Source organism: Sparus aurata, chromosome 5 (genome assembly GCF_900880675.1).
Source record: "Sparus aurata chromosome 5, fSpaAur1.1, whole genome shotgun sequence".
NCBI lineage: Eukaryota > Metazoa > Chordata > Actinopteri > Spariformes > Sparidae > Sparus > Sparus aurata.
Genome location: NC_044191.1, coordinates 32,222,312 through 32,245,352, shown reverse-complemented (window position 1 = coordinate 32,245,352; position 23,041 = coordinate 32,222,312). Strand labels below are relative to the sequence as shown.

At 43.6% G+C, this 23,041-nt stretch overlaps 3 protein-coding genes and 1 long non-coding RNA gene across 5 annotated transcripts; 2 read left to right on the top strand and 2 right to left on the bottom strand.

Annotated features, from left to right (window-relative positions):
* The first annotated feature begins 4,802 nt into the window (after window positions 1-4,802).
* On the top strand, window positions 4,803-7,773 carry LOC115582068 (uracil-DNA glycosylase-like). Its single transcript, XM_030417794.1, has 6 exons — window positions 4,803-4,882; window positions 6,079-6,174; window positions 6,753-6,850; window positions 6,942-7,030; window positions 7,114-7,292; window positions 7,375-7,773. The coding sequence occupies exons 1-6, from the start codon at window positions 4,859-4,861 to the stop codon at window positions 7,513-7,515; spliced, it is 627 nt and encodes a 208-aa protein (XP_030273654.1). The 5' UTR covers window positions 4,803-4,858; the 3' UTR covers window positions 7,516-7,773.
* Window positions 7,774-9,466: 1,693 nt separating this feature from the next.
* LOC115581209 (uncharacterized) lies at window positions 9,467-11,546 on the bottom strand. The gene is made up of 3 exons (XR_003984001.1): window positions 11,434-11,546; window positions 10,164-10,225; window positions 9,467-9,972 (listed from the first exon to the last, which is right to left on the bottom strand). It is a non-coding gene; the product is annotated as an uncharacterized LOC115581209 (long non-coding RNA).
* On the top strand, window positions 9,915-13,085 carry LOC115581208 (uracil-DNA glycosylase-like). Its single transcript, XM_030416118.1, has 6 exons — window positions 9,915-10,008; window positions 10,115-10,210; window positions 10,835-10,932; window positions 11,023-11,111; window positions 11,198-11,376; window positions 11,457-13,085. Exons 2-6 carry the CDS (start codon window positions 10,118-10,120, stop codon window positions 11,595-11,597), a joined length of 600 nt encoding a protein of 199 aa, XP_030271978.1. The 5' UTR covers window positions 9,915-10,008; window positions 10,115-10,117; the 3' UTR covers window positions 11,598-13,085.
* Window positions 13,086-14,266: 1,181 nt separating this feature from the next.
* usp30 (ubiquitin specific peptidase 30) lies at window positions 14,267-22,358 on the bottom strand. Of its 2 annotated transcripts, none has more exons than XM_030415887.1 (13): window positions 21,937-22,022; window positions 20,682-20,791; window positions 20,418-20,591; window positions 20,210-20,313; window positions 19,989-20,087; window positions 19,778-19,823; window positions 19,599-19,693; window positions 19,437-19,496; window positions 18,127-18,213; window positions 17,837-17,917; window positions 17,494-17,716; window positions 17,299-17,410; window positions 14,267-15,746 (listed from the first exon to the last, which is right to left on the bottom strand). In XM_030415887.1, exons 2-13 carry the CDS (start codon window positions 20,782-20,784, stop codon window positions 15,500-15,502), a joined length of 1,431 nt encoding a protein of 476 aa, XP_030271747.1. In that variant the 5' UTR covers window positions 20,785-20,791; window positions 21,937-22,022; the 3' UTR covers window positions 14,267-15,499. The 2 variants fall into 2 exon arrangements, with proteins under 2 accessions (XP_030271747.1, XP_030271746.1); XM_030415886.1 differs by lacking the exon at window positions 21,937-22,022 and adding an exon at window positions 22,205-22,358 and having other exon boundaries at window positions 14,275-15,746.
* Window positions 22,359-23,041: the final 683 nt, after the last annotated feature.

The window sequence follows — 23,041 nt, the reverse complement described above, 5'->3', positions numbered from 1 at the left end:
CTCGAGAGATAAAGTTTGCAGACCGCTAGCTTGCGTAGTTTTAGCAACCTCAGAAATGACCGCACGACAACAATACATTGCAGTAAATGGGTCCAAGTATAAACCGCCACCAAAAAGCCACAAATAATGCTCAGAACAGCATCAAACTTCAGCAACATTAGAAACAGCCAGGATCAGGGAGAGCCCCTGCTGGCGCACCCTCTTCAGAACAGACAGAATCATTTCCACCGGGGGAAATGCATATAGCAGCGTGTTGGGCCATGTGTGCGCTAGCGCATCCATTCTCGGGGGTGTTGCGGTCCGTTATGGAAAAGAACGGGGCAGTGGGTATTTGCTCTGGAGGCAAAAAGATCCACTTACAGTTCTCTCTACCCAAGGTGAGACTGCACAAGCACGCCACCGAGGAAGGTGAACAGCTAGCCGACTGACCTGCAGGACTGTGGGGGAGGGGCTGTCGCCCTCTAGCGTGCCGTGGGGGAACAGTAGCACTCGCCTGCTCCAACTTATTTGATTTACAATGTTTTAGAACAAAACAAAATCTTTATTAAATTCAATAAATGCACATTTGTAACGTTCACACAATGAACAGGCACCTTTTTTGGGGGCATTTGTGTGTGAGGGGGGCTTGTGCTTGGGAGACTGTGTTAGGGGAGTGCAGTGCCTCTCGGGATTTGACCCCTGAAAAAAACATAAGCGTGGCCTTTTTGGCGGCAACATCCAAGGGGCAGCAGTGTCTCCCTGCTGCTGAGGCCCCTCTCGAGCCGATCCTGAAGCTAGGATGACTGCTGCTTCTTCCTCCCGGGCGCTGAGCCCCTCTGGAGGCCCAGTGGCGGACCCTTGCTCCAAGCTGAGGGGCGTGGGTTCTGACCAGGTGCTTGCTGCTTCACCGGCTGGGGTCCTGACCTCGCTGCCGTCGCAGACCTCTTGGGAGGAGGCAGCGGTGGCGGTTTGTGCAGGTTGGCTGGCTGTTTGGTCTTAGCATCTCGTCTGGGGATGATGCTGCTCAGAGCCTCGGTTTGTTTCTTCCTCAGCTCAAACTTAGCCTGGATGGCATCAAGTGACTGTCCAAACAAACCATCAGCTGAAACTGGCTCGTCCAGATAGACAGCTCTGTCCCTGTCCGGAACGTCGGAGAGAGTCAGCCACAGGTGCCTCTGCTCCACCACCGTGGAAGCCATCCCTCTTCCCAGAGAGACCGCTGCACAGCGGGACACTCGGGGGATGTAATCTGTAGCGATTCTAACCTAGTTAAGGAGAGGGGACGGTGGACTGTCAGGAGGCATACATGACCCGAGTTCCGCCAGACACATAGCTTGTTATGTCTGAAGCATGGTGACGGAGCTCAGTGCACGGGCCGCACTAGCCTGTGTCCGGTAAATCTTCTCCAGCTGGGACACGGAGAACCTGCAGTGCTTGGATGGGAGCATGGTGGGGCCGCCGACACCATGGTTCTGGGCCGGGGCGAGATATGCTGCAAGGGACGCCTCCATAGGCGGAGGGTTGACCAAACCAGCGTGGCGCAGGTAGACAGCGGTTTGTTCCACGTCGAGGTGAGCTCCGCAACAAAATCAGGGAACATGGGCAGGTTGTTTCTGACAGTCGTCGGTTCGGGAGGAAGGAAAAACCCCGAGAACCGTGACGGCTTCTGAGCCGGAGGAGGAGAGGGCCAGTCAACTTCCAGTTTCTCAGCTGCACGGCGGTACAGTGAGAGGAAGGATGTGTCGACCTGGTCAACCGGTGCAGCGGCGACGGCATACTGACCCGACGACAGCAACTCCTGTTCATATTCCGATAAGCCATGCACATCCAGGCCGGTGTCCAGCACGTCATCATCCTCATGATAAGAGGCTAGCCTGGGTAGTGGCTGGCTAGCGCCCTCGGAGGGGACTGGTTCAAAACCAGCTAGCCCGTCAGCACACTCCATGTGGTCTGCCCAGCTTCCAACAGGGTCTTGAACCAACAGCTCCTCGCCACCAGACTCAGACGAAGCCGGGTCCCTCGACTCGGAGAGGAGGGGGTCGTGCTGTGCAATGGCTGTCTTTCCCAGGACTCTCTCCACGGACTTGACCTTGACTTTCCAGGGTTGAGCTCCGGAGCTGGAGACAGGACTCACAGGACTCGGGCTCAGTCAACGCTCCCCCTGCGTGGACAATCCCCAGGCTGACGGGACATGCTTTGTGGAAGTCCTTCTCGTGCAGGGAGAAGCCGCACCCCTGAGGACAGGGGCGAACAGAAGACTTTCCCTTGGCTTGCTTAGGCTGCGCACTCATATTGAGACACAAAAACCAGAGAAAGCCGACGAAATTAGCGCTCCCCGGGTAGCCAGCGGCTAACACCAACAGAGGCAGTTAAGCTAATCTTGAGCCGGCAGTAGCCACAACAAGACCAAGCTAACTGGCAGCAGCTAGTTAGCCTGACTCGGTAGAGGTGTCCTTAGCGAGGTGGAGAGCGTAAGAACTGAAGGATGACTGTGGCGGTGCACGTATATATGTGCAGGCTCATTTGTGAAGACATTAAAGTTTGGGAGGGACTTGGAAAATGTACTCTTGTGGATGTGGAATTTACCTATTAACATCATGAGGTTTATTGTGGAGCAAATTGATTTGTCATTATATTCGACTTTTGAAATAATATCTTTGGGTCTCATTGTTACGTACTGTTTAGTTTTATTGGAGATAAACTTTTCCATGTCCCTCCAAAAGATAGATGACAATGGGCAAATACAAAACAAATTGCAAAGTTGTCTCAGGCTCATCTCCACAAAAAGTGCACATTTCATCCAATTGATTTGTTAGAAGGGTAAATATTATGTAAAATTTTAAAATGAACTTCTCTAATCTTATTTGAAATACAGAATTGAGAGGGACACAACCGCCCTGCGCCAGTTTATATCAACTAACTGCGAATCCCAAATAAACTTTCCTCTGGGGGAAAACTTGTTATGTCTCTGAAATACTTTCCTTAGATGTTTATTTGTACATTTTCTATCCATTATGTCAACCCCATCAACCTTTAGAGAAGAAAACATTTTGGTAACTAAAGTGATATTTTATTAACTCAATCATACCAGCAGGAACAGCCTTTACAACCAAAACAAACTCTCTGTATTTGACTGGAAAGGATTTAACTTTCAGGAAGTCTTCATAACTGTAAAGATTTCCATTATCGTCAAACAAGGCCGTCACAAATATTATGTCCCTCTCAATCCAGCTCTCTTTATATACACCTTTGTTGTTAAAAGTAATAAGACCATTGTTCCAAAGCAATTCTTTGTGTGGAGAAAAGTTGTGAACATAACATAATTTCCAAGAGCGTAAAGCCTGTTGATAAAACTTTGAGAGTTTCAGTGGTAATTTAGAAACTGTGAAGTTGCAGCCCGTTAGAAACCTTAAGCCTCCTACTTTTTTGAATATATTGTGTGGAATTAAAATTCCATAGTGACTCTGGTAGTTTCAAACATTTCATAAGCCATTTAACTTTAAAGGTAGAATTTACCTTTGCTCTCTCTAAACTAAGAATTTCTTTCTTGAGATGGTGGTGTCTATTTTTCCAAACAAAATTAACAAAAAAACTATTGATTTCTTTACACAGAGCATCATTAAGAAAAAGTGACAGAGCAGGAAAAACAAACCTTGATACACCTTCAGCTTTTGATATTAACACTCTTCCAAAAATGGAGAGGTCTCTCGGCAGACACATATTAAGAATTGACTTGAATTGAGGAAGTTAAGTTGCTGTCTAAGCTTTATATCTTTTGTTATGTGAATTCCCAGATATTTAACAGTTTGTTTAACAGGGATATTAAACATAAGCTTGCCATCAGTCTCATAGGCACAGGCCTTCATCGAAACACACGTCATACACGTCAGCGTAGATGAGAGCCAATTAGGGCAAAGTCCTGACGTCATAAAGGTGGGTCTACACTCGCGCAGCACCTGGAGAGCAAGCCGCCTTGCTCCCGCGATAACTCATGTGACATCGAATGCGGAGCAGAAACAACTCCCATCCAGGTCATCATGGACACATTTCAGGGATCTTGAACTCGCCTATTGAAAGAAAGTTTACTTTACGTTACTTTGTTTACTCTATCACTCTGCACACAACCAATCAGAGGATCCACAGGCTCAGGCAGCCAACCTCCTCAGACTTCGCATGTTGAATCGGATCAGACAACGTCCGCGCGGTTCCGAAAGCTTCCAACGCAGCTGAACACACCGAACAGATTTGTTCCCGAACTCGTCCGAGTCTCCCCGAACGCTCCAGACGTCCAACGGTTGGCCCGGTGTGTTCCTGCCTTATAAGCCGGAGCCGTCCAGCCCGCCTCCTGCTCCTCTGTCCCCGGGTCAGCTGGACAGGATCGTCTGCAACAAGCGAGCAGCGCTGGAGAAGCTGGCTTCCGCTCAGACGCCTCCAGGGTTCGGGGAGAGCTGGAGACACGAACTGTCGGCGGAGTTTGAAAAGCCCTATTTCATAAAAGTGAGAGAACATCACACTACACACAGTACCGGTTCACCCAATACGCACACTACGCACGTTGCGTAGGGCCCCGCAAACTAATAGAGGCCCCGTGGAAAAAAATAAATTAATAAAAAAAAAATACCCTAGCAAGATGAGACGGAGTTCTCCCTCGGGGAATAAAAAAAGGAGGAAGAAACACAGGCCCATAGCAACAAGTCATGGCCTCTGTATTTTTGTGCTTAAGTTTCGTTTCATTAAAACCGAAAGTAAACAGGGTCGCGACCTGACTGCGGGTCTAGTTTTAGAACGGCAATTGAATGGATCAGAGCAAAGATGCAACGTAGTGATAAGAGGCTGCATCAATCCAAGTTATCATCTGTTGCAGCAAGAAAGGCAGAGGATGATCAGGCAAAGAGGAGGAAAGGTGAGAATATTGTAATAAGCTAAGAGAATGAGAAAAATAGTGAACTAGCCTACAGATGCAACAGATGGCCGATAGAGATGCTAACCTGTAACCTACTGTAAATGTAGCCGAGGCTAAAAAATGAATGGACATGCAATGAATCAGAATATTTTAATTTTCCATCAGTAATATTATTTGGATGTTTGGATGGATGAGTAATAATGTGACTAAACATGGCATTAAAATATTAGGTCATGACTCAGTAGGATGCTTAGACTTTTCATTTTAAAAATTCAACAGAGGATGAGACAGGAGAGAGAGATGAAGAGGTTGAAGGGACAGAGAGAGGAGGAGAGGAGAGAGAAAGAGCAGAAGGAACCAGTGAGACGCATGTGGAGTCAGGTCCATTATCAGCCCATTACCCGGCTACATACAAAGGCCAGAATCAGTACTGGCCGGTCTCCGTGTGCGTCTTGCTGTCTTCTATAATTTTAGTTGAAGTGTAGTTACAACTGCACTTATACAAAATGGAAAGTAATGGATAAATATTGACTAAGATCGAATTTTGTTTGCTCGAAAAGCAAATATAGATGCAGATATTTTAGTGAATAAATACAACTCGTGAAATTTTATGACCATGGTACTAAATAAATAATAATTATATAATAAATAATAATATAAATAATTACCTACATTTGAAGTATATGAAAGTAAAACAAGTGCAGCCAATTTGATGGAGCTGAATTAATAGTAGCCTTATCTATATATTACAGGTGCTATGCTTAAGTTTCTCACCACAAGCAGCACAGACTCCAGCCAGTCAGCCAACATTTAAGACTGTATGATTGTTTGTTTACATATTTAAAGATTTTTTTTTTTTGGCATAGACACCTTTATTAAGCAGTAGACAGATAGGAAATATGGGAGAGAGAGGGGGATGTGACATGCAGCAAAGGACCTCCGGCCGGAATCGAACCGGGGTCGGCTGCATTTATGGCATGCGCTCTAACCACTCGACCACCTGCGCGCCTTGTTTACATATTTAGTTTGATTTGATTTGTTCTGATTTGGTCTGAATTTATTCTGAGTTCAGTTAGGAGGGCCCCTTAACAGAATTTTTCCTAGGGCTCCATGGAGGTCTGAACCGGCTCTGACTACACATGTTGTCTCTGCTGTTTGCAACAGTTTTAAAAGCTCCATATCTGTTTTTCTCACAGTTGATGAACTTCGTGTCTGAGGAGAGGAAACGCCACACGGTGTATCCACCTGCTGAAGACGTCTTCACCTGGACACAGATGTGCGACATCCGGGATGTGAGTTCAGCTCACCTGAGACATTATTGTCTGACGCCAAAGTAGATTTGTGGGAAGAAAAGAGATGACACAATGTGAACAAACCGCAAAATGTTCATTCACAAAAACCTCAGCAAGAGGCGCTTTTTAAAAGATTTGCACTGATTTGGTTTCTTTGTGTGAAGCTGTTCGAGAGTCAAACTGCAACAAAAGTGCTGCACACAATTAACTCAATGTGTGGGGAAAGTATTTAGTGGTTTGACCTCATTGTCCATTGAAATATCTAAAACTGAATAAAGGTGCATGAATGAAATCTGTAACGTAGGGCTACACTTTTCCTATAAAAATAAAATGACAAATCAACTACGTATGAATATCAAGAAAATAAATAAACAGGCCAAAATACATTCCTAACAACATAATGACAATAACAACTGTCATGACTCATGTGTCAACCTGTTAAACATGTTCAGATAATCCTCCTCTCCCTGATCAGAGTCACATAAAGCTCTGTGTGTTGTCTTTCTTTAACACGTGTCATCTGAAGTATCTGGCAGTGATTGTCACATGTTTTTAGTTTAACTTCCGTCTGATTCCAGGTCAAAGTGGTGATTCTTGGCCAGGATCCGTATCACAATCCGAACCAAGCCCACGGACTGAGCTTCAGTGTGAGACGACCGGTGAATCCCCCACGCAGGTTAAAAACCTTCTCAGTGTCTTTCACTACTTTTTAAAGTCTTCACTGTGAACTAGTCTGTTTCTAATACAGACCATCTTTTCTTTTTCAGTTTGAGGAACATCTACAAAGAACTGGAGTCGGACATTGAAGGCTTTCAGCACCCCGGACACGGAGATCTGACTGGATGGGCCAAACAAGGTATATTTTAAAAAGTAAAATAAATCAATTGAATATTCAGACAGCTGTTGATCATTAACTGGACCTGTGACGTCGCTCGTCAGGCGTGCTGTTGCTCAACGCTGTGCTGACTGTCCGAGCGCCTCTTTCCAACTCCCACAAAGACAAAGGCTGGGAGACGTTCACGGACGCTGTGGTTCAGTGGCTCAGCAACAACCAGCAGGGCCTCGTCCTCATGCTGTGGGGGTCGTACGCTCAGAAGAAAGGAGCTGCTATCGACAGGGTGAGTCTACCCTGTTCGATCCAAACACAATATGTTTATACCACATTCATGCATCTTACATTTGTGTTCTTTGGGTTTGTAGAGGCGCCACCACGTCCTGCAGGCTGTGCATCCGTCTCCACAGTCGGCTCGTAGAGGGTTCTTTGGTTGCAAGCATTTCTCCAAGGCCAACGAGCTGCTACAGGAATCAGGAAAGACTCCTGTAGACTGGAACGCACTTTAAGTTGTTCAGCATGTCGGCTTTTCTGACACGTCTGCTGGTTTAACTACACAACAAAAAACTGTCCATTAGCTTTACTCCATTTCCTGTTCTGGCAAATGTTATATTTTGTTACACACTGAACTTTCATAAATGCCTTTATCTACAGCTGTTTGTAACATCTGCACCTGTTGTTATTGTCAACATTGTAAATACGTCCTGTTTTGTTTTTTACTTTTTGATTAAAACGTTGGATCTATTAAAAGTGGTTCCAGAAGTTGATATTGTGTATTATTGTCTCTAAATGTGCACAGTGCAGAGTTTCAGGAACACTTTGTCACTTCATCAGTATTGTTTCACTCAAATTTGACTGAACCAAACAGCCGAAGTTGCTGCTCGAGGAAACTTAACAGGTGGCAACCTACAGCAATCAGTGTTACAGAGGGTTTGGTCAGTCATGTCTCTCCTCCCCGTGCTCATGCAGTAAAAGAGAAGTCTTCTGGTATCCCTGCTCACTTTATCCAATCAAGGCAGAGAGGATGGAGAGGAAGAACAAAAAAAGAGGCAAAGACAGCTGCCTCGAAACAAATAGTTGTGCAAGTGTGCTGACGTAGAGAGGCGGGAGGGGGCGCTACCTGCGAAACCGACAGGGTGTAAGACTAAAAAGATGACAAAGCAGAGCAGCTTTAAAGGATGTAACTGCTTTTCCTGAATCACTCGTTATACGATTGATACACGATATCTGCTGTTGCGGACTAATTCATATCATCTGGGAAATATTGTTAAAAACATTCATCGGCGTTAGAAGGTCCATGTTTTTGCACTTGTCCTCAGCAAGAGGTCACAATAATGACCTTCCCAAAAAACTTTAAAAAAGCTCTACAATTGTGAAAACATGTATATCAAATTAAAAAGAAGGAGTATAAAAAAAAAACCAATGCATCAAGTGAACGTCAAACAATATTTTCCATAAAAATCTGCCTATCAAAGTTGTGTCCTCAGTTTCTGTCAAAACACACGCCCTTACGTCAGCTCCGTCAGACGTCAACTCTGTCACGTTCTATGTCTGTTGAGTTGACAAATCCACCAATAACCTCTTAATGTGCTAATATAATATTTGTGAATATAATAAAGGGTTAAAATGTTATTTCAGGGTTTTATTTACACGTAAATGTACATACATAGCATGCAATACATTATTTAACCATACACATCTGACTTGTAGAGAATGGGCAGGCAGTGGTCTGCTTATTATTGCGTAACGTGTAAAGTTCCAGATAGATAGATAGATAGATAGATAGATAGATAGATAGATAGATAGATAGAGAGAGATGAGAAGCCAGTGTGTAGATTTTCACAACATCTGGTTATGAAAACTACATACTGCACCTTAAGGATTTAACATCCATCCATCCATCCATCAATCATGTCAAGTAAATACAAATCTGATTCTATAGTCTTATTCAAGTAAACTTTTCATTATTTCAATTTGTATTGTAGGAAAGCACGGCTAGATGGAAACTGTCAGTTGAGGAGCAAAGGAGAAGAAATAGAGAGTACCAACGAGAGAGAAGAGAAAAATTAAACAGTGACCAAGAGAGCAAACATGCTCTGCAAGAGAAGGAATGACAAAGGTGGAAGAAGAGAGTTAAAGACAAAACAATAATACAAATAGACGAGATGGGAGACAGGACAAAGAGGAATTGTTGCAGTATTGTTGTTAAGGAATGTCAATTTAAGATCACACTCAGTATAAAGTAGGCAGTGCCGGTCAATCACACACCCAAACACACACACACACACACACACATGCCACTTTACAAGAGAAAATCATGATGAAGACCAAGTAAATGACTACTGGCAAAGGAGGAAAGGAAGAGGAGGAGAGGTGGATGAGAAAGAGGAGAGCAGGAAGTGGTGTAGGGGGGGGATAGATGAAAACAGAGGAGGAGAAGGGCCCCTGGTTTCCCTTCGGTGTATGTGCAATATGTTTATTATAATTTGCTTTACAGTAAGTTCAATACCCTTATAACGAGTGGTTTTAGTAGTAGTGTTTAAAAAGCACATTTGTTCAATAATCAGCAATGCACACACATTTTTCGTCAACGCTGTCAGATGTCACGTTGTCTGATCCGATTCAACATGAGAGGTCTGAGGAGGAGGTTGGCTGTCTGAGCCTGTGGATCCTCTGATTGGTTGTGGGCAGAGTGATAGAGGAAACAAAGTAACGTAAGAAGAAAGTTTACTTTTACTTCCAGAGCAGACAACGTCCGACAGAGCTTCCAACGCAGCTGAACACACCGAACAGATTTGTTCCCGACCTCGTCCGAGTCTCCCCGAACGCTTCAGCCGTCCAGCCCGCCTCCTGCTCCTCTGTCCCCGGATCAGCTGGACAGGATCGCTCGCAACAAGCGAGCAGCGCTGGAGAAGCTGGCTGCCGCTCAGGAGCCTCCAGGGTTCGGGGAGAGCTGGAGACAGGAACTGTTGGCGGAGTTTGGAGAGCCATACTTTAGAGAAGTGAGAGAACCAACCATCATCATCATCATCATCATCACCACACTACACATGTTGTCTCTTCTGTTTGCAACAGTTTTTTAAAGCTCCATGTCTGTTTTTCTCACAGTTGATGAACTTCGTGGATGAGGAGAGGACACGCCACACGGTGTACCCACCTGCTGAAGATGTCTTCACCTGGACACAGATGTGCGACATCCGAGATGTAAGTTCAGCTCACCTGAGACACCCAAGTAGATTTGTGAGAAGAAAAGAGATGACACCATGCAGACATGTGAACAAACCGCAACACAAATGTTACCTCGCGAAAAAACCTCAGCAAGAGGCGCTTTTGCAAAGATTTGCACTGATTTGTTAAACTTTGTGTGAAACTGTTCAAGAGTCAAACTGCAACAAAAGTGCTGCACAATTAACTCAATGTGTAGGGAAAGTGTGTAGTGGTTTGACCTCATTGTCCATTGAAATATCTAAAACTGAATAAAGGTGCATGTTAAAATGAAATCTGTAACGTAGGGCTACTTATAAAAACATGACCAATCAGCTACGTATGAATACCAAGAAAAATAAATAAACAGGCTAAAATACATTCCTAACAACATGAACTAGAATAATAACCGTCATGACTCGTGTCAGTTTAGTGTTTTTGTCCGGCCCAGCAGGCAGATTGTTTTTTTTAAGGGTGGAACCTGTTAAACATGTTCAGATAATCCTCCTCTCCCTGATCAGAGTCACATAAAGCTCTGTGTGTTGTCTTTCTTTAACACGTGTCATCTTAAGTATCTGGCAGTGATTGTCACATGTTTTTAGTTTAACTTCCGTCTGATTCCAGGTCAAAGTGGTGATTCTTGGCCAGGATCCGTATCACAATCCGAACCAAGCCCACGGACTGAGCTTCAGTGTGAGACGACCGGAGAAACCTCCACCCAGGTTAAAAACCTTCTCAGTGTCTTTCACTACTTTTAAAGTCTTCATTGTGAACTAGTCTGTTTCTAATACAGACCATCTTTTCTTTTTCAGTTTGAAGAACATCTACAAAGAACTGGAGTCGGACATCGAAGGCTTTCAGCACCCCGGACACGGAGATCTGACTGGATGGGCCAGACAAGGTATATTTTAAAAAGTAAAATAAATCAATTGAATATTCAGACAGCTGTTGATCATTAACTGGACCTGTGACCTCGTTGCTCGTCAGGCGTGCTGTTGCTCAACGCTGTGCTGACCGTCCGAGCGCCTCATTCCAATTCCCACAAAGACAAAGGCTGGGAGACGTTCACGGACGCTGTGGTTCAGTGGCTCAGCAACAACCAGCAGGGCCTCGTCTTCATGCTGTGGGGGTCGGACGCTCGGGTGAAAGGAGCTGCTATCGACAGGGTGAGTCTACCCTGTTCGATCCAAACAATATGTTTATACCACATTCATGCATCTTACATTTGTGTTCTTTGGGTTTGTAGAGCCGCCATCACGTCCTGGAGGCTGTGCATCCGTCTCCACAGTCGGCTCGTAGAGGGTTCTTTGGTTGCAAGCATTTCTCCAAAGCCAACGAGCTGCTACAGGAATCAGGAAAGACTCCTGTAGACTGGAACGCACTTTAAGTTGTTCAGCATGTCGGCTTTTCTGACACGTCTGCTGGTTTAACTACACAACAAAAAACTGTCCATTAGCTTTACTCCGTTTCCTGTTCTGGCAAATAAGTTCCTTCTTGGCAAATGTTATATTTTGTGTTTGTTACCCTTGGAGACTTCACACATCCCCACCACTGCCACCATTTGTTACCCAGTGTGAGTGTAGCTCGAGTGAGAGTCAGAAAAATTCTCCTCAGGATGTCAGGAACAGGCAAGGAGGCAGGTGTGCAGAGCAAAATAATGTTTAATTGTTACCAGGCCTGGACAAAAGCAAAAATACAAACTGAGGCAAAATGGCTGAAAAGAACAATACACAAATAACTTAAAGGGGAAAGCCGGCTGGTCTTCCTCCCCACACGGCCAAAAAGAGCTCTTCTGAACTGAGGCCTTCCTACATAACCTGTAGAGGCCCTGCCCCTCCGTTAACCAACCACCCCAGGTGCTCCCAATATTCACCTCAGTGTAGGCCCCTCCTTCAGGCCCTGTCAACAGGTTTCTTCTCCTGTTGAGACAAAGGCCACGTTCACACCGCAGGTCTTAATGCACGATTCCGATTTATTGCTCAAATCCGATTTTTTTGTTTGGCTGCTCACATTACCTCTTTAAATGCGGCCTGTCTACGGATTGCTGTGTGAACAGCTCACGCTCCTTAAGTGACCCGCATGCACAGTTGATCACTGATGACATCACGCCACAGCGGTGTTTACGGAAGCGAACATGGCAACGGCAACCAGTAACGTGGGACTGTGTGGCTTAATGCTAAAAACAGCAAATTTGTGAGCGGGTGATATCACGAAGGAGGAAGAGGAGAAAGAAAATTCATATTTTAATGATGGCTCTATGTGGAGCGATAGCGGCAACATCCGTACGGAGGAGTATTTGGATGCGGCGTCGGAGCCAGGAGTGGCGGCACACTTTTTTTTCAATCAACTTCATTTGTCATTCATTTACAAAACAGTGCAGCGCGGGTCAGAATGACAGCAAAGTCGCATTAAATGCGACCTGGCTGTTCAGATTGCGGTCGCATTCAAAAAAATCCGATACGTATCCGATTCAGTACCACATTTAAATGTGGTACTGAATCTGATTAGAAAATGTCAGATTCAATGCGACTTGTGCTGTTCACACTGTCAAAAGCAAATCAGATATGGGTCACATATGAGCGAAAAAATCGGATTCAGGTCACTTGTAACTGCAGTGTGAACGCAGCCAAACAGTCACATTAATGGGCGTTCCAGTCACAATCGGCTGTGCACCGCCTGTTTGACTGGGAACACTTCAAAAGTACAAAAACTTGGGGAGAAGTAACTTCCCCTCTGTGACAGTGTTACACACTGAACTTTCATAAAGGCCTTTATCTACAGCTGTTTGTAACATCTGCACCTCTTGCTACTGTCAACATTGTAAATACGTCCTGTTTGTTTTTTTACTTTTTGATTTAAACGTTGGATCTATTAAAAGTGGTTCCAGAAGTTGATATTGTGTATTATTGTCTCTAAATGTGCACAGTTTCAAAGTTACTGCTTGTGGAAACTTGATGTTTATTACAGACCATTAACGCTGCTGTAAGTGATCTGTTTAATAGTTAAATAACACAATATTCCCACAGTAATCAGTGTTCTAGAGAGTTTGGTCAGTAATCCACGTCTCTCCTCCCCTCGCTCATACAGTAAACGAGAAGTTTTCTAGTATTCCTGTCAACTTTATCCAATCAAGGCAGAGAGGATAGAGAGGAAAAAATAAAAAAAGAGGCAAAGACAGCTGCCTCGAAACAAATGCTGTGTCTCAATTCAGGGTCTGCATCCTTCAGAGGCCAATTACGTCACAACGCGGCGCGAAGGCTGTCCCAATTCAAAGGCTCCTTCAAATGCAGCCGACAAATTCGCCCAAATTTCCCTGTTTTCGGAGGATGGCCCTCTACTATCCTTTGTGGCCTCACATATCCCAAGATTCTTTGTGCACCTGAAAAAGAAGAAAGAAAATGGAGTGGCGTAGATCGTCACTTTCTCGGGCCTGGGCGGCAGAAATCGTGACGTAAGGGTAAAACATCTGGTGACGCAACCGGGAAATGCTCCAAAGGCTAGACCGTCACATTTAACAACGGCTGAGGTGGTTAACAAAGTTTCTCTGAAGGACTCGCCTTCCAAGGCCGGGTCCTTCGAAGGATACAGACCCTGAATTGGGACACAGCAGAAGAGGAGTCGTGCAAGTGTGCCGACGTAGAGAGGAGGGAGGGGGCGCTACCTGCGAAACCGACAGGAAGTAAGACTAAAACGAGGACAAAGCAGAGCAGCTTTAAAGGATGTGACTGCTTTTCCTGAATCACTTCTTATCTGACTGATATACAGTGTCTGCTGCAGTGAACTGATTCATATCATCTTGCCCTGATCTTTCACTTGTTTAGCTTCCAGCCTCAAAGTCTCTGTAAGCTTGAACTCAGGATGGTTTTCCCCACCTTTAAAGTCCATATTGTATCGAGTCTAATGAAACATATTCTGCTTATCTGGACTGAGAATCTTTATTTCGACACGCTTCAGTGAGAACCACCTGCTCCGTCAGCTTACAGAACGTTTATAGATCCGGTAGAGATTCACAGTTTTGGTCGAGGAAACTTCTCAAGGCTCTAAAGACTGAAACTCTTAACTTGCACATTTTGTTTTATTTTTATTTATTTTTTTAAAACCTGAAAACAATCACCTTAACAGAGTGCACACAAACACACACAGTCTCACATGAATATACTGTACATTAGTGCAAAAAATCGCAAACATTACCGAGGAGTTCTGCACCAGGCCAAATTTCTTCAAGGTGACGTGGTTGTTTTGGTAGGAGCAAAAAGTGGCAGTTATCTTGTTTTCAAAGAATCAAAAAATATTCAGGATAACTTGCCCTAAAAAACCTGCAGTGTGGCTTTAATAACCGAGAGAGGATCATTATTAATCTGTTCAACACCGGGCCGAACGGCTCCGATGCATCATATCGTATTGTTCACATTAATCGGAGCACACATGGCTTCACGTGTTAAAAAGACAACATGGCACTTGGACCTCCGCTGTGCAGCTCTGGAATTCATCACGACAGTGTAAGGTTTATTGGAAACATAGAAAAATATCAAATTCAACTGCGTATGAACGTCGATTACACATGATTTCCAGACACTTCTGGGAATGATCGGACAAATCAGATTAGGTGATGGAGAACCAGAGTCGAGGACAAATTCTACCTAGTTGACTGTTGTTGTTTTTTTTTAATACCACGTAACAACGTCTAAGTAACATGTCCAAGAATTCCTAACCAGCTACTTCTGTCCGTGTCTGAACAGGCAGGGGACAAAATAACAGGAACACCTTCATGTATACTGCATTACAAATTTAACACCAGAAACTACAGCATCGTTTAAAAATGCCAAAGAATTGAGTCGACACCTCCGACAGCCTCCACAAAAACATCATAAGCTTCATACAGTATATGAACAAGGTATGTTGCAGAGCTACTACCTCGGAGTGCACTTTACTGTCAGGTGTTCCCGTTTTTTGTCCGATCGAAGCCAAAATGTTTCCTAGCAGAAATTGTTACACCTGTCGAAGAGAAGTTGTTTATGTGATCAAAGATTTTCGTCTACGCGTCCTTTAGGTCCGTAATCTTTGGGAATGACAGCCTCCTGCTCTGGATCAAAGAAAGAGTCCACTCATGGATTTAATATGAGACCGTGATGACCTTCATTATGCTCCATGACGCATCATCAGCTCTACAATAACTCTGCTCTCGTCGTCACAATGTTAAAATCCAGCTGTTGGTAACTGATGTACAGCTGTGACAGTCTGACCGGAAAAGGCTGAAGTCAGCCAGGCTGTGATGCCGGAAGCTTCCGGTCACTCCTCCGAGCGCAGAGCGAGGTTCAGTCTTCGGACTCTCTCGTAGAAGAGCATGTACGCGTTGGAAGACAGCACCTCGTGCAGGCTGGCTTTTCGCACCGAGTCGTCCGACACCCACAGCCACTGCGAGCTGAAGGTTGAGGGAGGCGAGGAGGGGCTGCGGCGGTACGTGACGAAATGTCCTGAGTGCATGTCGCCGTGGTGAACCAGCACAGCCGTGAGCTGGAAAAGGTACTCTGCAGAGCTGGAAGGGAAAGACATGAGGATGATCAGAGGACGTGCGCAGATGGCAGATGGCTGCCGAGTAAAGAGAAAACAACACATGCTAACACGAGCCTGCAGAAAAGCTCCAGTGCTGCTTTTATTTATCCAAGTCTCTGAAGTCTGCTGGGGGCACGAACACTATTTATCCAAAAGATATTCTCTCATTATCTGGTTTGACGGAGCGTGCTTGATAATTCCTTGTTGACATGAAAATAAATGCTTTGCAAAATTATGTATTTTGGCCTCGTGTTCACGAACAAACAGTATTTGTTGTTGACTAAACAAGATGTAAAATCTTGTGGAGTGCAGGTTTTTCAAAACTGTGGGAAATGATGACGTCAAGATTATTTTTCCATGTCTGTTTTACGTCGGGTTCGCTGGTCAGCAGGATAACACAAAAACTACTATAAGATAAGATGATGAAGATGGAAGAACAGGCCCCCATTAGCCTCTGGTGTGGATAGATAAAGGGATGGATCCAGGAATGTTCTCTTACTATCTTTAACACTGTGAGTTAAGGTGCAAGTTGACAAAAGAAATCACGCAAATTTAGATGGCTGATATCTTTGACTGAGTACAATTTGATGCGGATCCTAATAAAGATACAGATCTACCGGATTTAAATAGGTTTTATTTGATTAGGCTTGATTGAATTAAAGGCGACCTCAGGGGAGGCAGCTGCAACGAGCATGTGCCTGAAACAACAACAACAAAGGTTGACTACCGGTTTGTTTATGTTTGGTTAGCACTGCAGGGTCCTACTAAAGGTTAACAACTAAACTTTGTGGTTTTCTTTTGTTTTGGATCATTATATTTGAACAGAATAAGCTCACTCGCTTGACGTGCTTAGAACGTTTTTATGTTGATGTAGATTTTATCGCCACCTACTGGTCAGACGCGCTTTGTTTATTTGCACTCGTGTCAGCAGATATATTTTGCTAAATGCAGGTCATGTGGAAAGAAATGTTTTTAGTTTTTTTAAAGAAGGGGAAAATATCTGTTTAGGCTAAAATACGTATGTGTGTGGACCCAGAACTTCTCAAAGGGTGATTAACTATATCAATATCTGATAACTGTTTGAGCCACAGCATATGATTCACGTCGTTTTCATGCTAATCAAAGCAGTCAGTCGCCTCTCTGTGTCCTGTTGAGGTTCTCTCTAATTTTCCAACTGACTGATAAACCTTTCCGGTGGGACAAACACAGAATTCTCTTGCAAATTATTGGGTTTAAGTCAGAAGTAGTCACTTGAATACTGGGACCATAAGTTGCTGCTTTTTCATTCACACATGCTGCATCCTCTCTTTCAACACTCGAGTTGTGAGCCAGTTGAGCCTTCTGAGAGTTTAAAGCGGATTAGCACTTGAATGCAACGTGTTACTTCTTTGTTTAAAAGGCTCAGACTGTGAAATTTATCGACGTGTGACCAGGACAAAAGATTGTTTTTTTTAAAAAACCTCTCAGAGCCACATTAATAATCTGACCATAAGTCTCTCCCTTCATTTTCAATGTATGAGTTGATGTTATTTCACCTGTAGTCGTACGTGAGGCCGAGCGCTGGACTAACACCAGGAGAGTGAAGGAATACAGACGAACATGTCCCGTTGGAGAAAGGTTTGTTGTTGTTGTTGCGATGTTCTGCATCTGGAAACAAAATACAAAAAAATGCTTTAAAAAACCTGAATGTGAAACAGAATTAAATCACAGAGAAGAGAAAACCAGCGTACCGGTGCCGTTAGCAGTCAGCTTTGCTGTGGAATCGTCTGAGTTTTCTGGCCTTATGGGACTCGGAGCACATTTGACCCGCTGACTTCTCTGTGCGGACGAATTGTGTTTGTAGCGGTCCATTGACAGATACTCTGTGAACTGCACGTGCTCCTGTCGCTTGATGGGGGTTCCTTCACTGGACCACGTCAGTCTTTGTAAGTGGATGCAGAGGCACTGGGGGAGCTTGCAGAAGGAGGGAAACGTTAGCCGCCTTAAAGCTGTGTAAAGACTTTTTCTACCTTGCGATTAACATTTTAGGCGAGCGGCATTTATGTGATGTTGACATGATAATTACAAAATTACCTTTCCCAGTTTTAGCTGTTTTACAAATGTCGTCCTCTGGCTTTGCATAAGTTGCCCATTTACTGTGGTCCCTTGTTGAAGCTGAGGAGAAATTATCCAAAACAAAATCAGCATTTAAATTCCACTGCAGGCTTTTCTGGTGTCAAATATTACCAAATTATGCAAGTGGAAGTATGTTGTTGGTAGTTTCATCACGTGAGTTTCCTGTCAATGGTTTGTTTTCAGCGAGTTACACATTAACTGATGATTACCAAAATGGTGGCATGGCTCTGATGCTGCGCTGAACGTACCTTGGTGCAGTTTTCACACTCTACTTCTTTGATGGTTTCTGAGGAGATAAAATGCTGAAGACACTGATCTAGAGACATGGGTCGGCCCTGAGGACAAACACAGATCAAGTTGAGGCAAACAGTCGAATTGATAAAGTACATTAAAGGACGTCTCCACCAATTTTACACATTAAAGGAGAACTTCGGTCGATTTAAACATGCAGCTTCATTGCTCAAGCTACCCTTGACTTGCCAGTACCGAAGACGCGAACAAATTTGGTCCAACCATTACAGAGCTCCGTGAACGGAGACTTAGCATTGAACGCTAACAGCATGGGGTCAGAACTTTGCACTGTGTTTTAAGCGTCTTAACATGCTCCACATCTCACACCAAAAGTTATGCAACATCAGCAGACACCTTAGCACACAGCACTGTAGCGTGTATGACTCAAAATGAATAAAAAAGTAGTTAAAACAGTGTGTTTGTGCGAGCAGCTACTTACCTGTTTGTTGACATCCGTGTCTTCCGGTAGCTAGACCAAACTAGCTTATCCATCGAGTGTGCACTTAACAGGCTTAACAGGCTATTGTAAGGCTCATGGCTCATGACAGGCTGTAACATGGACATGTACATTATGAACATAAACACGAAAATGCTGGATTACGTTTCCGTCTCCGCCAGTGAGGGAGTAAGCGCACGCTCGACAGATTGACTAGTTTGGTCTAGCTACCGGAAGACACGGATGTCAACAAACAGGTAAGTAGCTGCTTGCACAAACACACTGTTTTAACTACTTTTTTATTCAGTTTGAGTCATACACGCTACAGTGCTGTGTGCTAAGGTGTCTGCTGATGTTGCATAACTTTTGGTGTGAGATGTGGAGCATGTAAAGACGCTTAAAACACAGTGCAAAGTTCTGACCCCATGCTGTTAGCGTTCAATGCCAAGTCTCCGTTCACAGAGCTCTGTAATGGTTGGACCAAATTTGTTCGCGTCTTCGGTACTGGCAAGTCAAGGGTAGCTTGAGCAATGAAGCTGCATGTTTAAATCGACCGAAGTTCTCCTTTAAAGTGTGTTTACAGGTCTTGGGAAGCACTACTTCATATGTGAAAAGCCTTTTGTGGCTCCAGAGGAAGCGTCATGTCATCTCCAGGGAAGTCAGTGGCTAAGTTGCATTGTGGGCAATGTAGGCACCACATATCCGACATTTGCTGCAAGACTGCTCAAGATCTGTGAACACACTTTTGTTAAAATGGTGGAGTTACCCTATAAGTAGTGATATTCTAATAATTTTTAATATTCATGAGTCATTTCTGGTATTTTCACTTACCCACTGAGGTAAAGGGATGGACAAGGAAAGGCTCTCAAATGAGTCATACCGTACTGGACTCTAAACAACAGCGAAGCAGAGTTATGAATCACTCTAACAATGTCAACAGCAGTCCAAAGAACACAAAACAACTTCCCTGATGAACATAAAAAAAAAACTCACCTGTTGTTCGCATCGTTTGCATGACATGTTGCTCGTTAAACGGCCGTGAAAAGGATGCTGAAACTTCCAAGGACTTGGTATTGGATGTAGAGGGGCTAAAAAACAAAACAAAAGTGAATACAGATAAAATGTGCTTCATGTCGTGAGATTCTAGGCTACATAATTTATTATGTCCTTACCTCGACTTCTGCAGGTCATAGTTTTCTCAACTTGATCGGGGAGACTCTGATGGGACAAACATACACGCAGAGTAGCTGTGAGTGCAAATCTGACATGTTTGACTCGTGAAAACGAGAGGCTGGAGGAGCTTGGGTTAAAACTTCCCTTCAGAGCATACTGGAGTCATCATTGCAAGAGATATTTGTGTGCAGTATGGAGATGATAACTTGCCTCTAGTGACTGCATGTCAAATAAGTGAGTGACTTTGGGTTGATGGTCTCGCTCCTCTTCCAGAGAAGATGTTAGGACGTGAAAAAGTTCATGTGCGTCCTGCGAGGGGGGAAACCAACACAAAGAGTTTGTGTTTGAATGTAAATAAATTCATAAAATGCTGCATCTTTCAATATATTGAAAAAATAAACACACAAATACAAAAAGCATCCCTGACTAACCTGCTCTTCAAAAGAACTGATGTGCCACCTGTACAGTCTGAGAACATCCAGGAGGCATCCGGCATCCAGGACATCTTCCTCTCCAGGCTCATCACTGGACAGAGCTGTCAGCGAGGAAACACAGACGTCATCCATGTCAGAAACATAAAACATAAAAAAAAAAACATATGTCTACTACACTTTAATATCGCAGCCTGGTGTTATATACCTTTGAGAAGCTGAAGCAGTGTCGTAGACAGCTGGTTGTCTTTGCACGACTGGACCGCAGGCGAACCTGCAAACTTCTCCAGCCATCTGATGAAGGACGGACACGATGCCAACCCCTGAAGCAACGAGTTCAGGAAGCAGGTGTTGCCTAAATTCAACAAACCAGGAACCATACCTGAAAGGAAACACAAGTCATTTTAAGTTACTGCTCTCTAATGAGTACCCTACATTAATCCGTGTCCCACCCTGTCATACTGATCCTTACCTCTCTTTCTCTTCTTTCTCTCTGTAATTGGGCCCCACAGAACGTAAACTCCGGCTGCGATCGCAGCAGCTATCCCACCAATGACACCCCAGTTCTTTATCATCTTGTTTCTGAAAAGACAATGATGCACAACAGATGACTTCGCTTGAAGGGGAGTAATCATTTCTGCTGATGACGATAAAACAATGATAGAGATATGTGTCGTTTTTGTCACATCTATATATGGACATTAAAACAGAAAACAGTAAAATCACCCAGACTGACTCCTCAAACTATCAGCAGCTGCTGCCTCGATCATGCTCAGAAATTATCTTTAGTGAAAGTGTTTGTAAAGTTTTAGTACCTTCATCCTGGTGTGAGCTACAGCGATACCTTAAACTTGATTATTTGATAATTGTGAAAGATTGTGAAAACAGGATTTAGGAATATCTTGATCACTGAATGCACGTCCTGCTACTGATCACCAGTAAATGCATTGTCTTGATGTAATTTGCTGACAGTCTCAAATCAGTTGCTTGTGTGAAATCTGAACTTTTCAATTTGAAATTAAACTTTTCACACCGGTATCAAGACCAGGACAGTAAAGGTGACACATATAAATACATGAAAATTATCTTTTTGTGTGTTGAATATGGCTTCGCTTAATGTCTTTTGTCTTCATTGTTTTACAGATCTTTTACTGAGTTTGTATTTTTCTTCATGTTGGCATACTTCCCTAACTTCCAGACAGAAAAAGAGAAGTAAATAAGATCAAAATCTGCAGCACAATCACTGTTACTCAAACAGAAAAGTAACTTAAATGCCATAAAACAAATCTAAATAACGACCTTCAGACTCAACATGTAGGTTTAGAGCTGTTAGCTGGTTGTAAATAGATTTCAGGCTTTTTGGGAGCAATTATCATCACGTCTTCCTCTTCTATATGACGCAGTATATGTCCTCTCGCCTTGAGACACAGACACAACAACACGTCATGTAAAACAAGCTAAATACATTAGTAGATGAATCCATTAACCTCTCAACCCCTCATCATCTCAGACACACACAAACCTGCTGCGACCTCAGGCAACAGCTCCTCAGACTTAGCCTCGCCTGCTATTTAGTTAGCCATCTTTAAAAGTTAGTTAATGTGTTATTTAGCAGTCTGTGTGCGACATTACTAGTAAGTGACGGTGCTCACCACCCCCAAATCACCAGCTCACATTACCGTTAGCATACAGTGGCAGGGCTAGCTTAAGCGCTTCGCCTAACTTACCGACCAGACCGAAGTTTAGGTTGCCCTCGGCGGACTATGTCGCACCCATAGATAAATATCCAGATTGTTTTTTTCCGAATCAAAGATTAAACTTCTCATTCCTTCGTATCTCAGCCGGCAGGTTTTGTAACGCTATGTCAGTCTGTCCTCTTGTCTGCGCATGTTACACTTCGAGGTTCGACGTACGGCGACGTCGTGACCCACATTACTTCTGTCCCAGTTCGTTAAAATAAGCTTAACTTGTTGTTTGCCTTGTGGAAGGTTTTACCTGATTACGGGTCCAGTGCCAAGAAACTCCCCAATGAGCTTATCAGAGCTTTCTGGTCTGCACCACAACATCCTGCTTTCATTGCGGAACTCCCGCCTTTGATGACGCGTTCCCGCACGGACACATAGTGGAGCGTACCGGCGTGTTCACAGTTTACAGTCCGACCTCCAAAATGTTTGTTGCGCACATTTCTGATGTCACGTGTCGTTTTACAGCTAATTCAGCCCTTTGTGTTGTGCTGTTTACATAACTGTCATTGATTATTCTTTATTTCCTTTTCTTATTTTTCTTTATTGACAATTTTTAACATCTAACACAGACCACAGACAAAAGAAGAACAAAGCCAGCGTGATATCTCAAACAAAAGCATCAAACAAGGAGCACAAAAAAATAGTTTTTGAAGCATTCTTGTTTTTTGACTCACTGTTTTGTTATTTTAGTGTGTAGTTTCCAAATTTTTTTTTTATTTATTTATTGATATGGTACTTTAGTAAATGATCACCAAATTAATTATATATGACCTAATTCTTAAAACTATTGTTATTATGGACACCAAACCGTACATTTTCCAAATAAAGAGACAAAACATAGTCAGTGTGTTATCAATAATTTACCAGGATACATCTTTCCAGAGCTTGCAAGGACAGCTGTTGTTTCTGAATACATTCACACGGTGAACAGAAGAAATATCTAGAAGGATAATATCGAGGCTATGTATGATTTTGAAATAAATTTCTCTTTGGGAAGGAGATATTTCCCAGGTATTTATTTTAAATATTTGTTTCCCTTTTTTCACCCATTTCCTGCAATTTTCATATGAAATGGGAGAAAATTATT

Bases quoted from the DNA above. Each gene is read 5' to 3' on its own strand.
- LOC115582068 (XM_030417794.1), top strand. From the start codon at position 4,859: ATGATCAGGCAAAGAGGAGGAAAG. The intron at 4,883-6,078 runs GTGAGAATATTG...TTTTTCTCACAG, and splicing joins TCAGGCAAAGAGGAGGAAAG to TTGATGAACTTCGTGTCTGA. The intron at 6,175-6,752 runs GTGAGTTCAGCT...GTCTGATTCCAG, and splicing joins AGATGTGCGACATCCGGGAT to GTCAAAGTGGTGATTCTTGG.
- LOC115581208 (XM_030416118.1), top strand. From the start codon at position 10,118: ATGAACTTCGTGGATGAGGAGAGGACACGCCACACGGTGTACCCACCT. The intron at 10,211-10,834 runs GTAAGTTCAGCT...GTCTGATTCCAG, and splicing joins AGATGTGCGACATCCGAGAT to GTCAAAGTGGTGATTCTTGG. The intron at 10,933-11,022 runs GTTAAAAACCTT...TTTCTTTTTCAG, and splicing joins CCGGAGAAACCTCCACCCAG to TTTGAAGAACATCTACAAAG.
- usp30 (XM_030415886.1), bottom strand. From the start codon at position 22,275: ATGTTGTGGTGCAGACCAGAAAGCTCTGATAAGCTCATTGGGGAGTTT. The intron at 20,792-22,204 runs GTAAAACCTTCC...TTGTCTTTTCAG, and splicing joins GGCACTGGACCCGTAATCAG to AAACAAGATGATAAAGAACT. The intron at 20,592-20,681 runs GTAAGGATCAGT...GTTTCCTTTCAG, and splicing joins GAGAAAGAAGAGAAAGAGAG to GTATGGTTCCTGGTTTGTTG.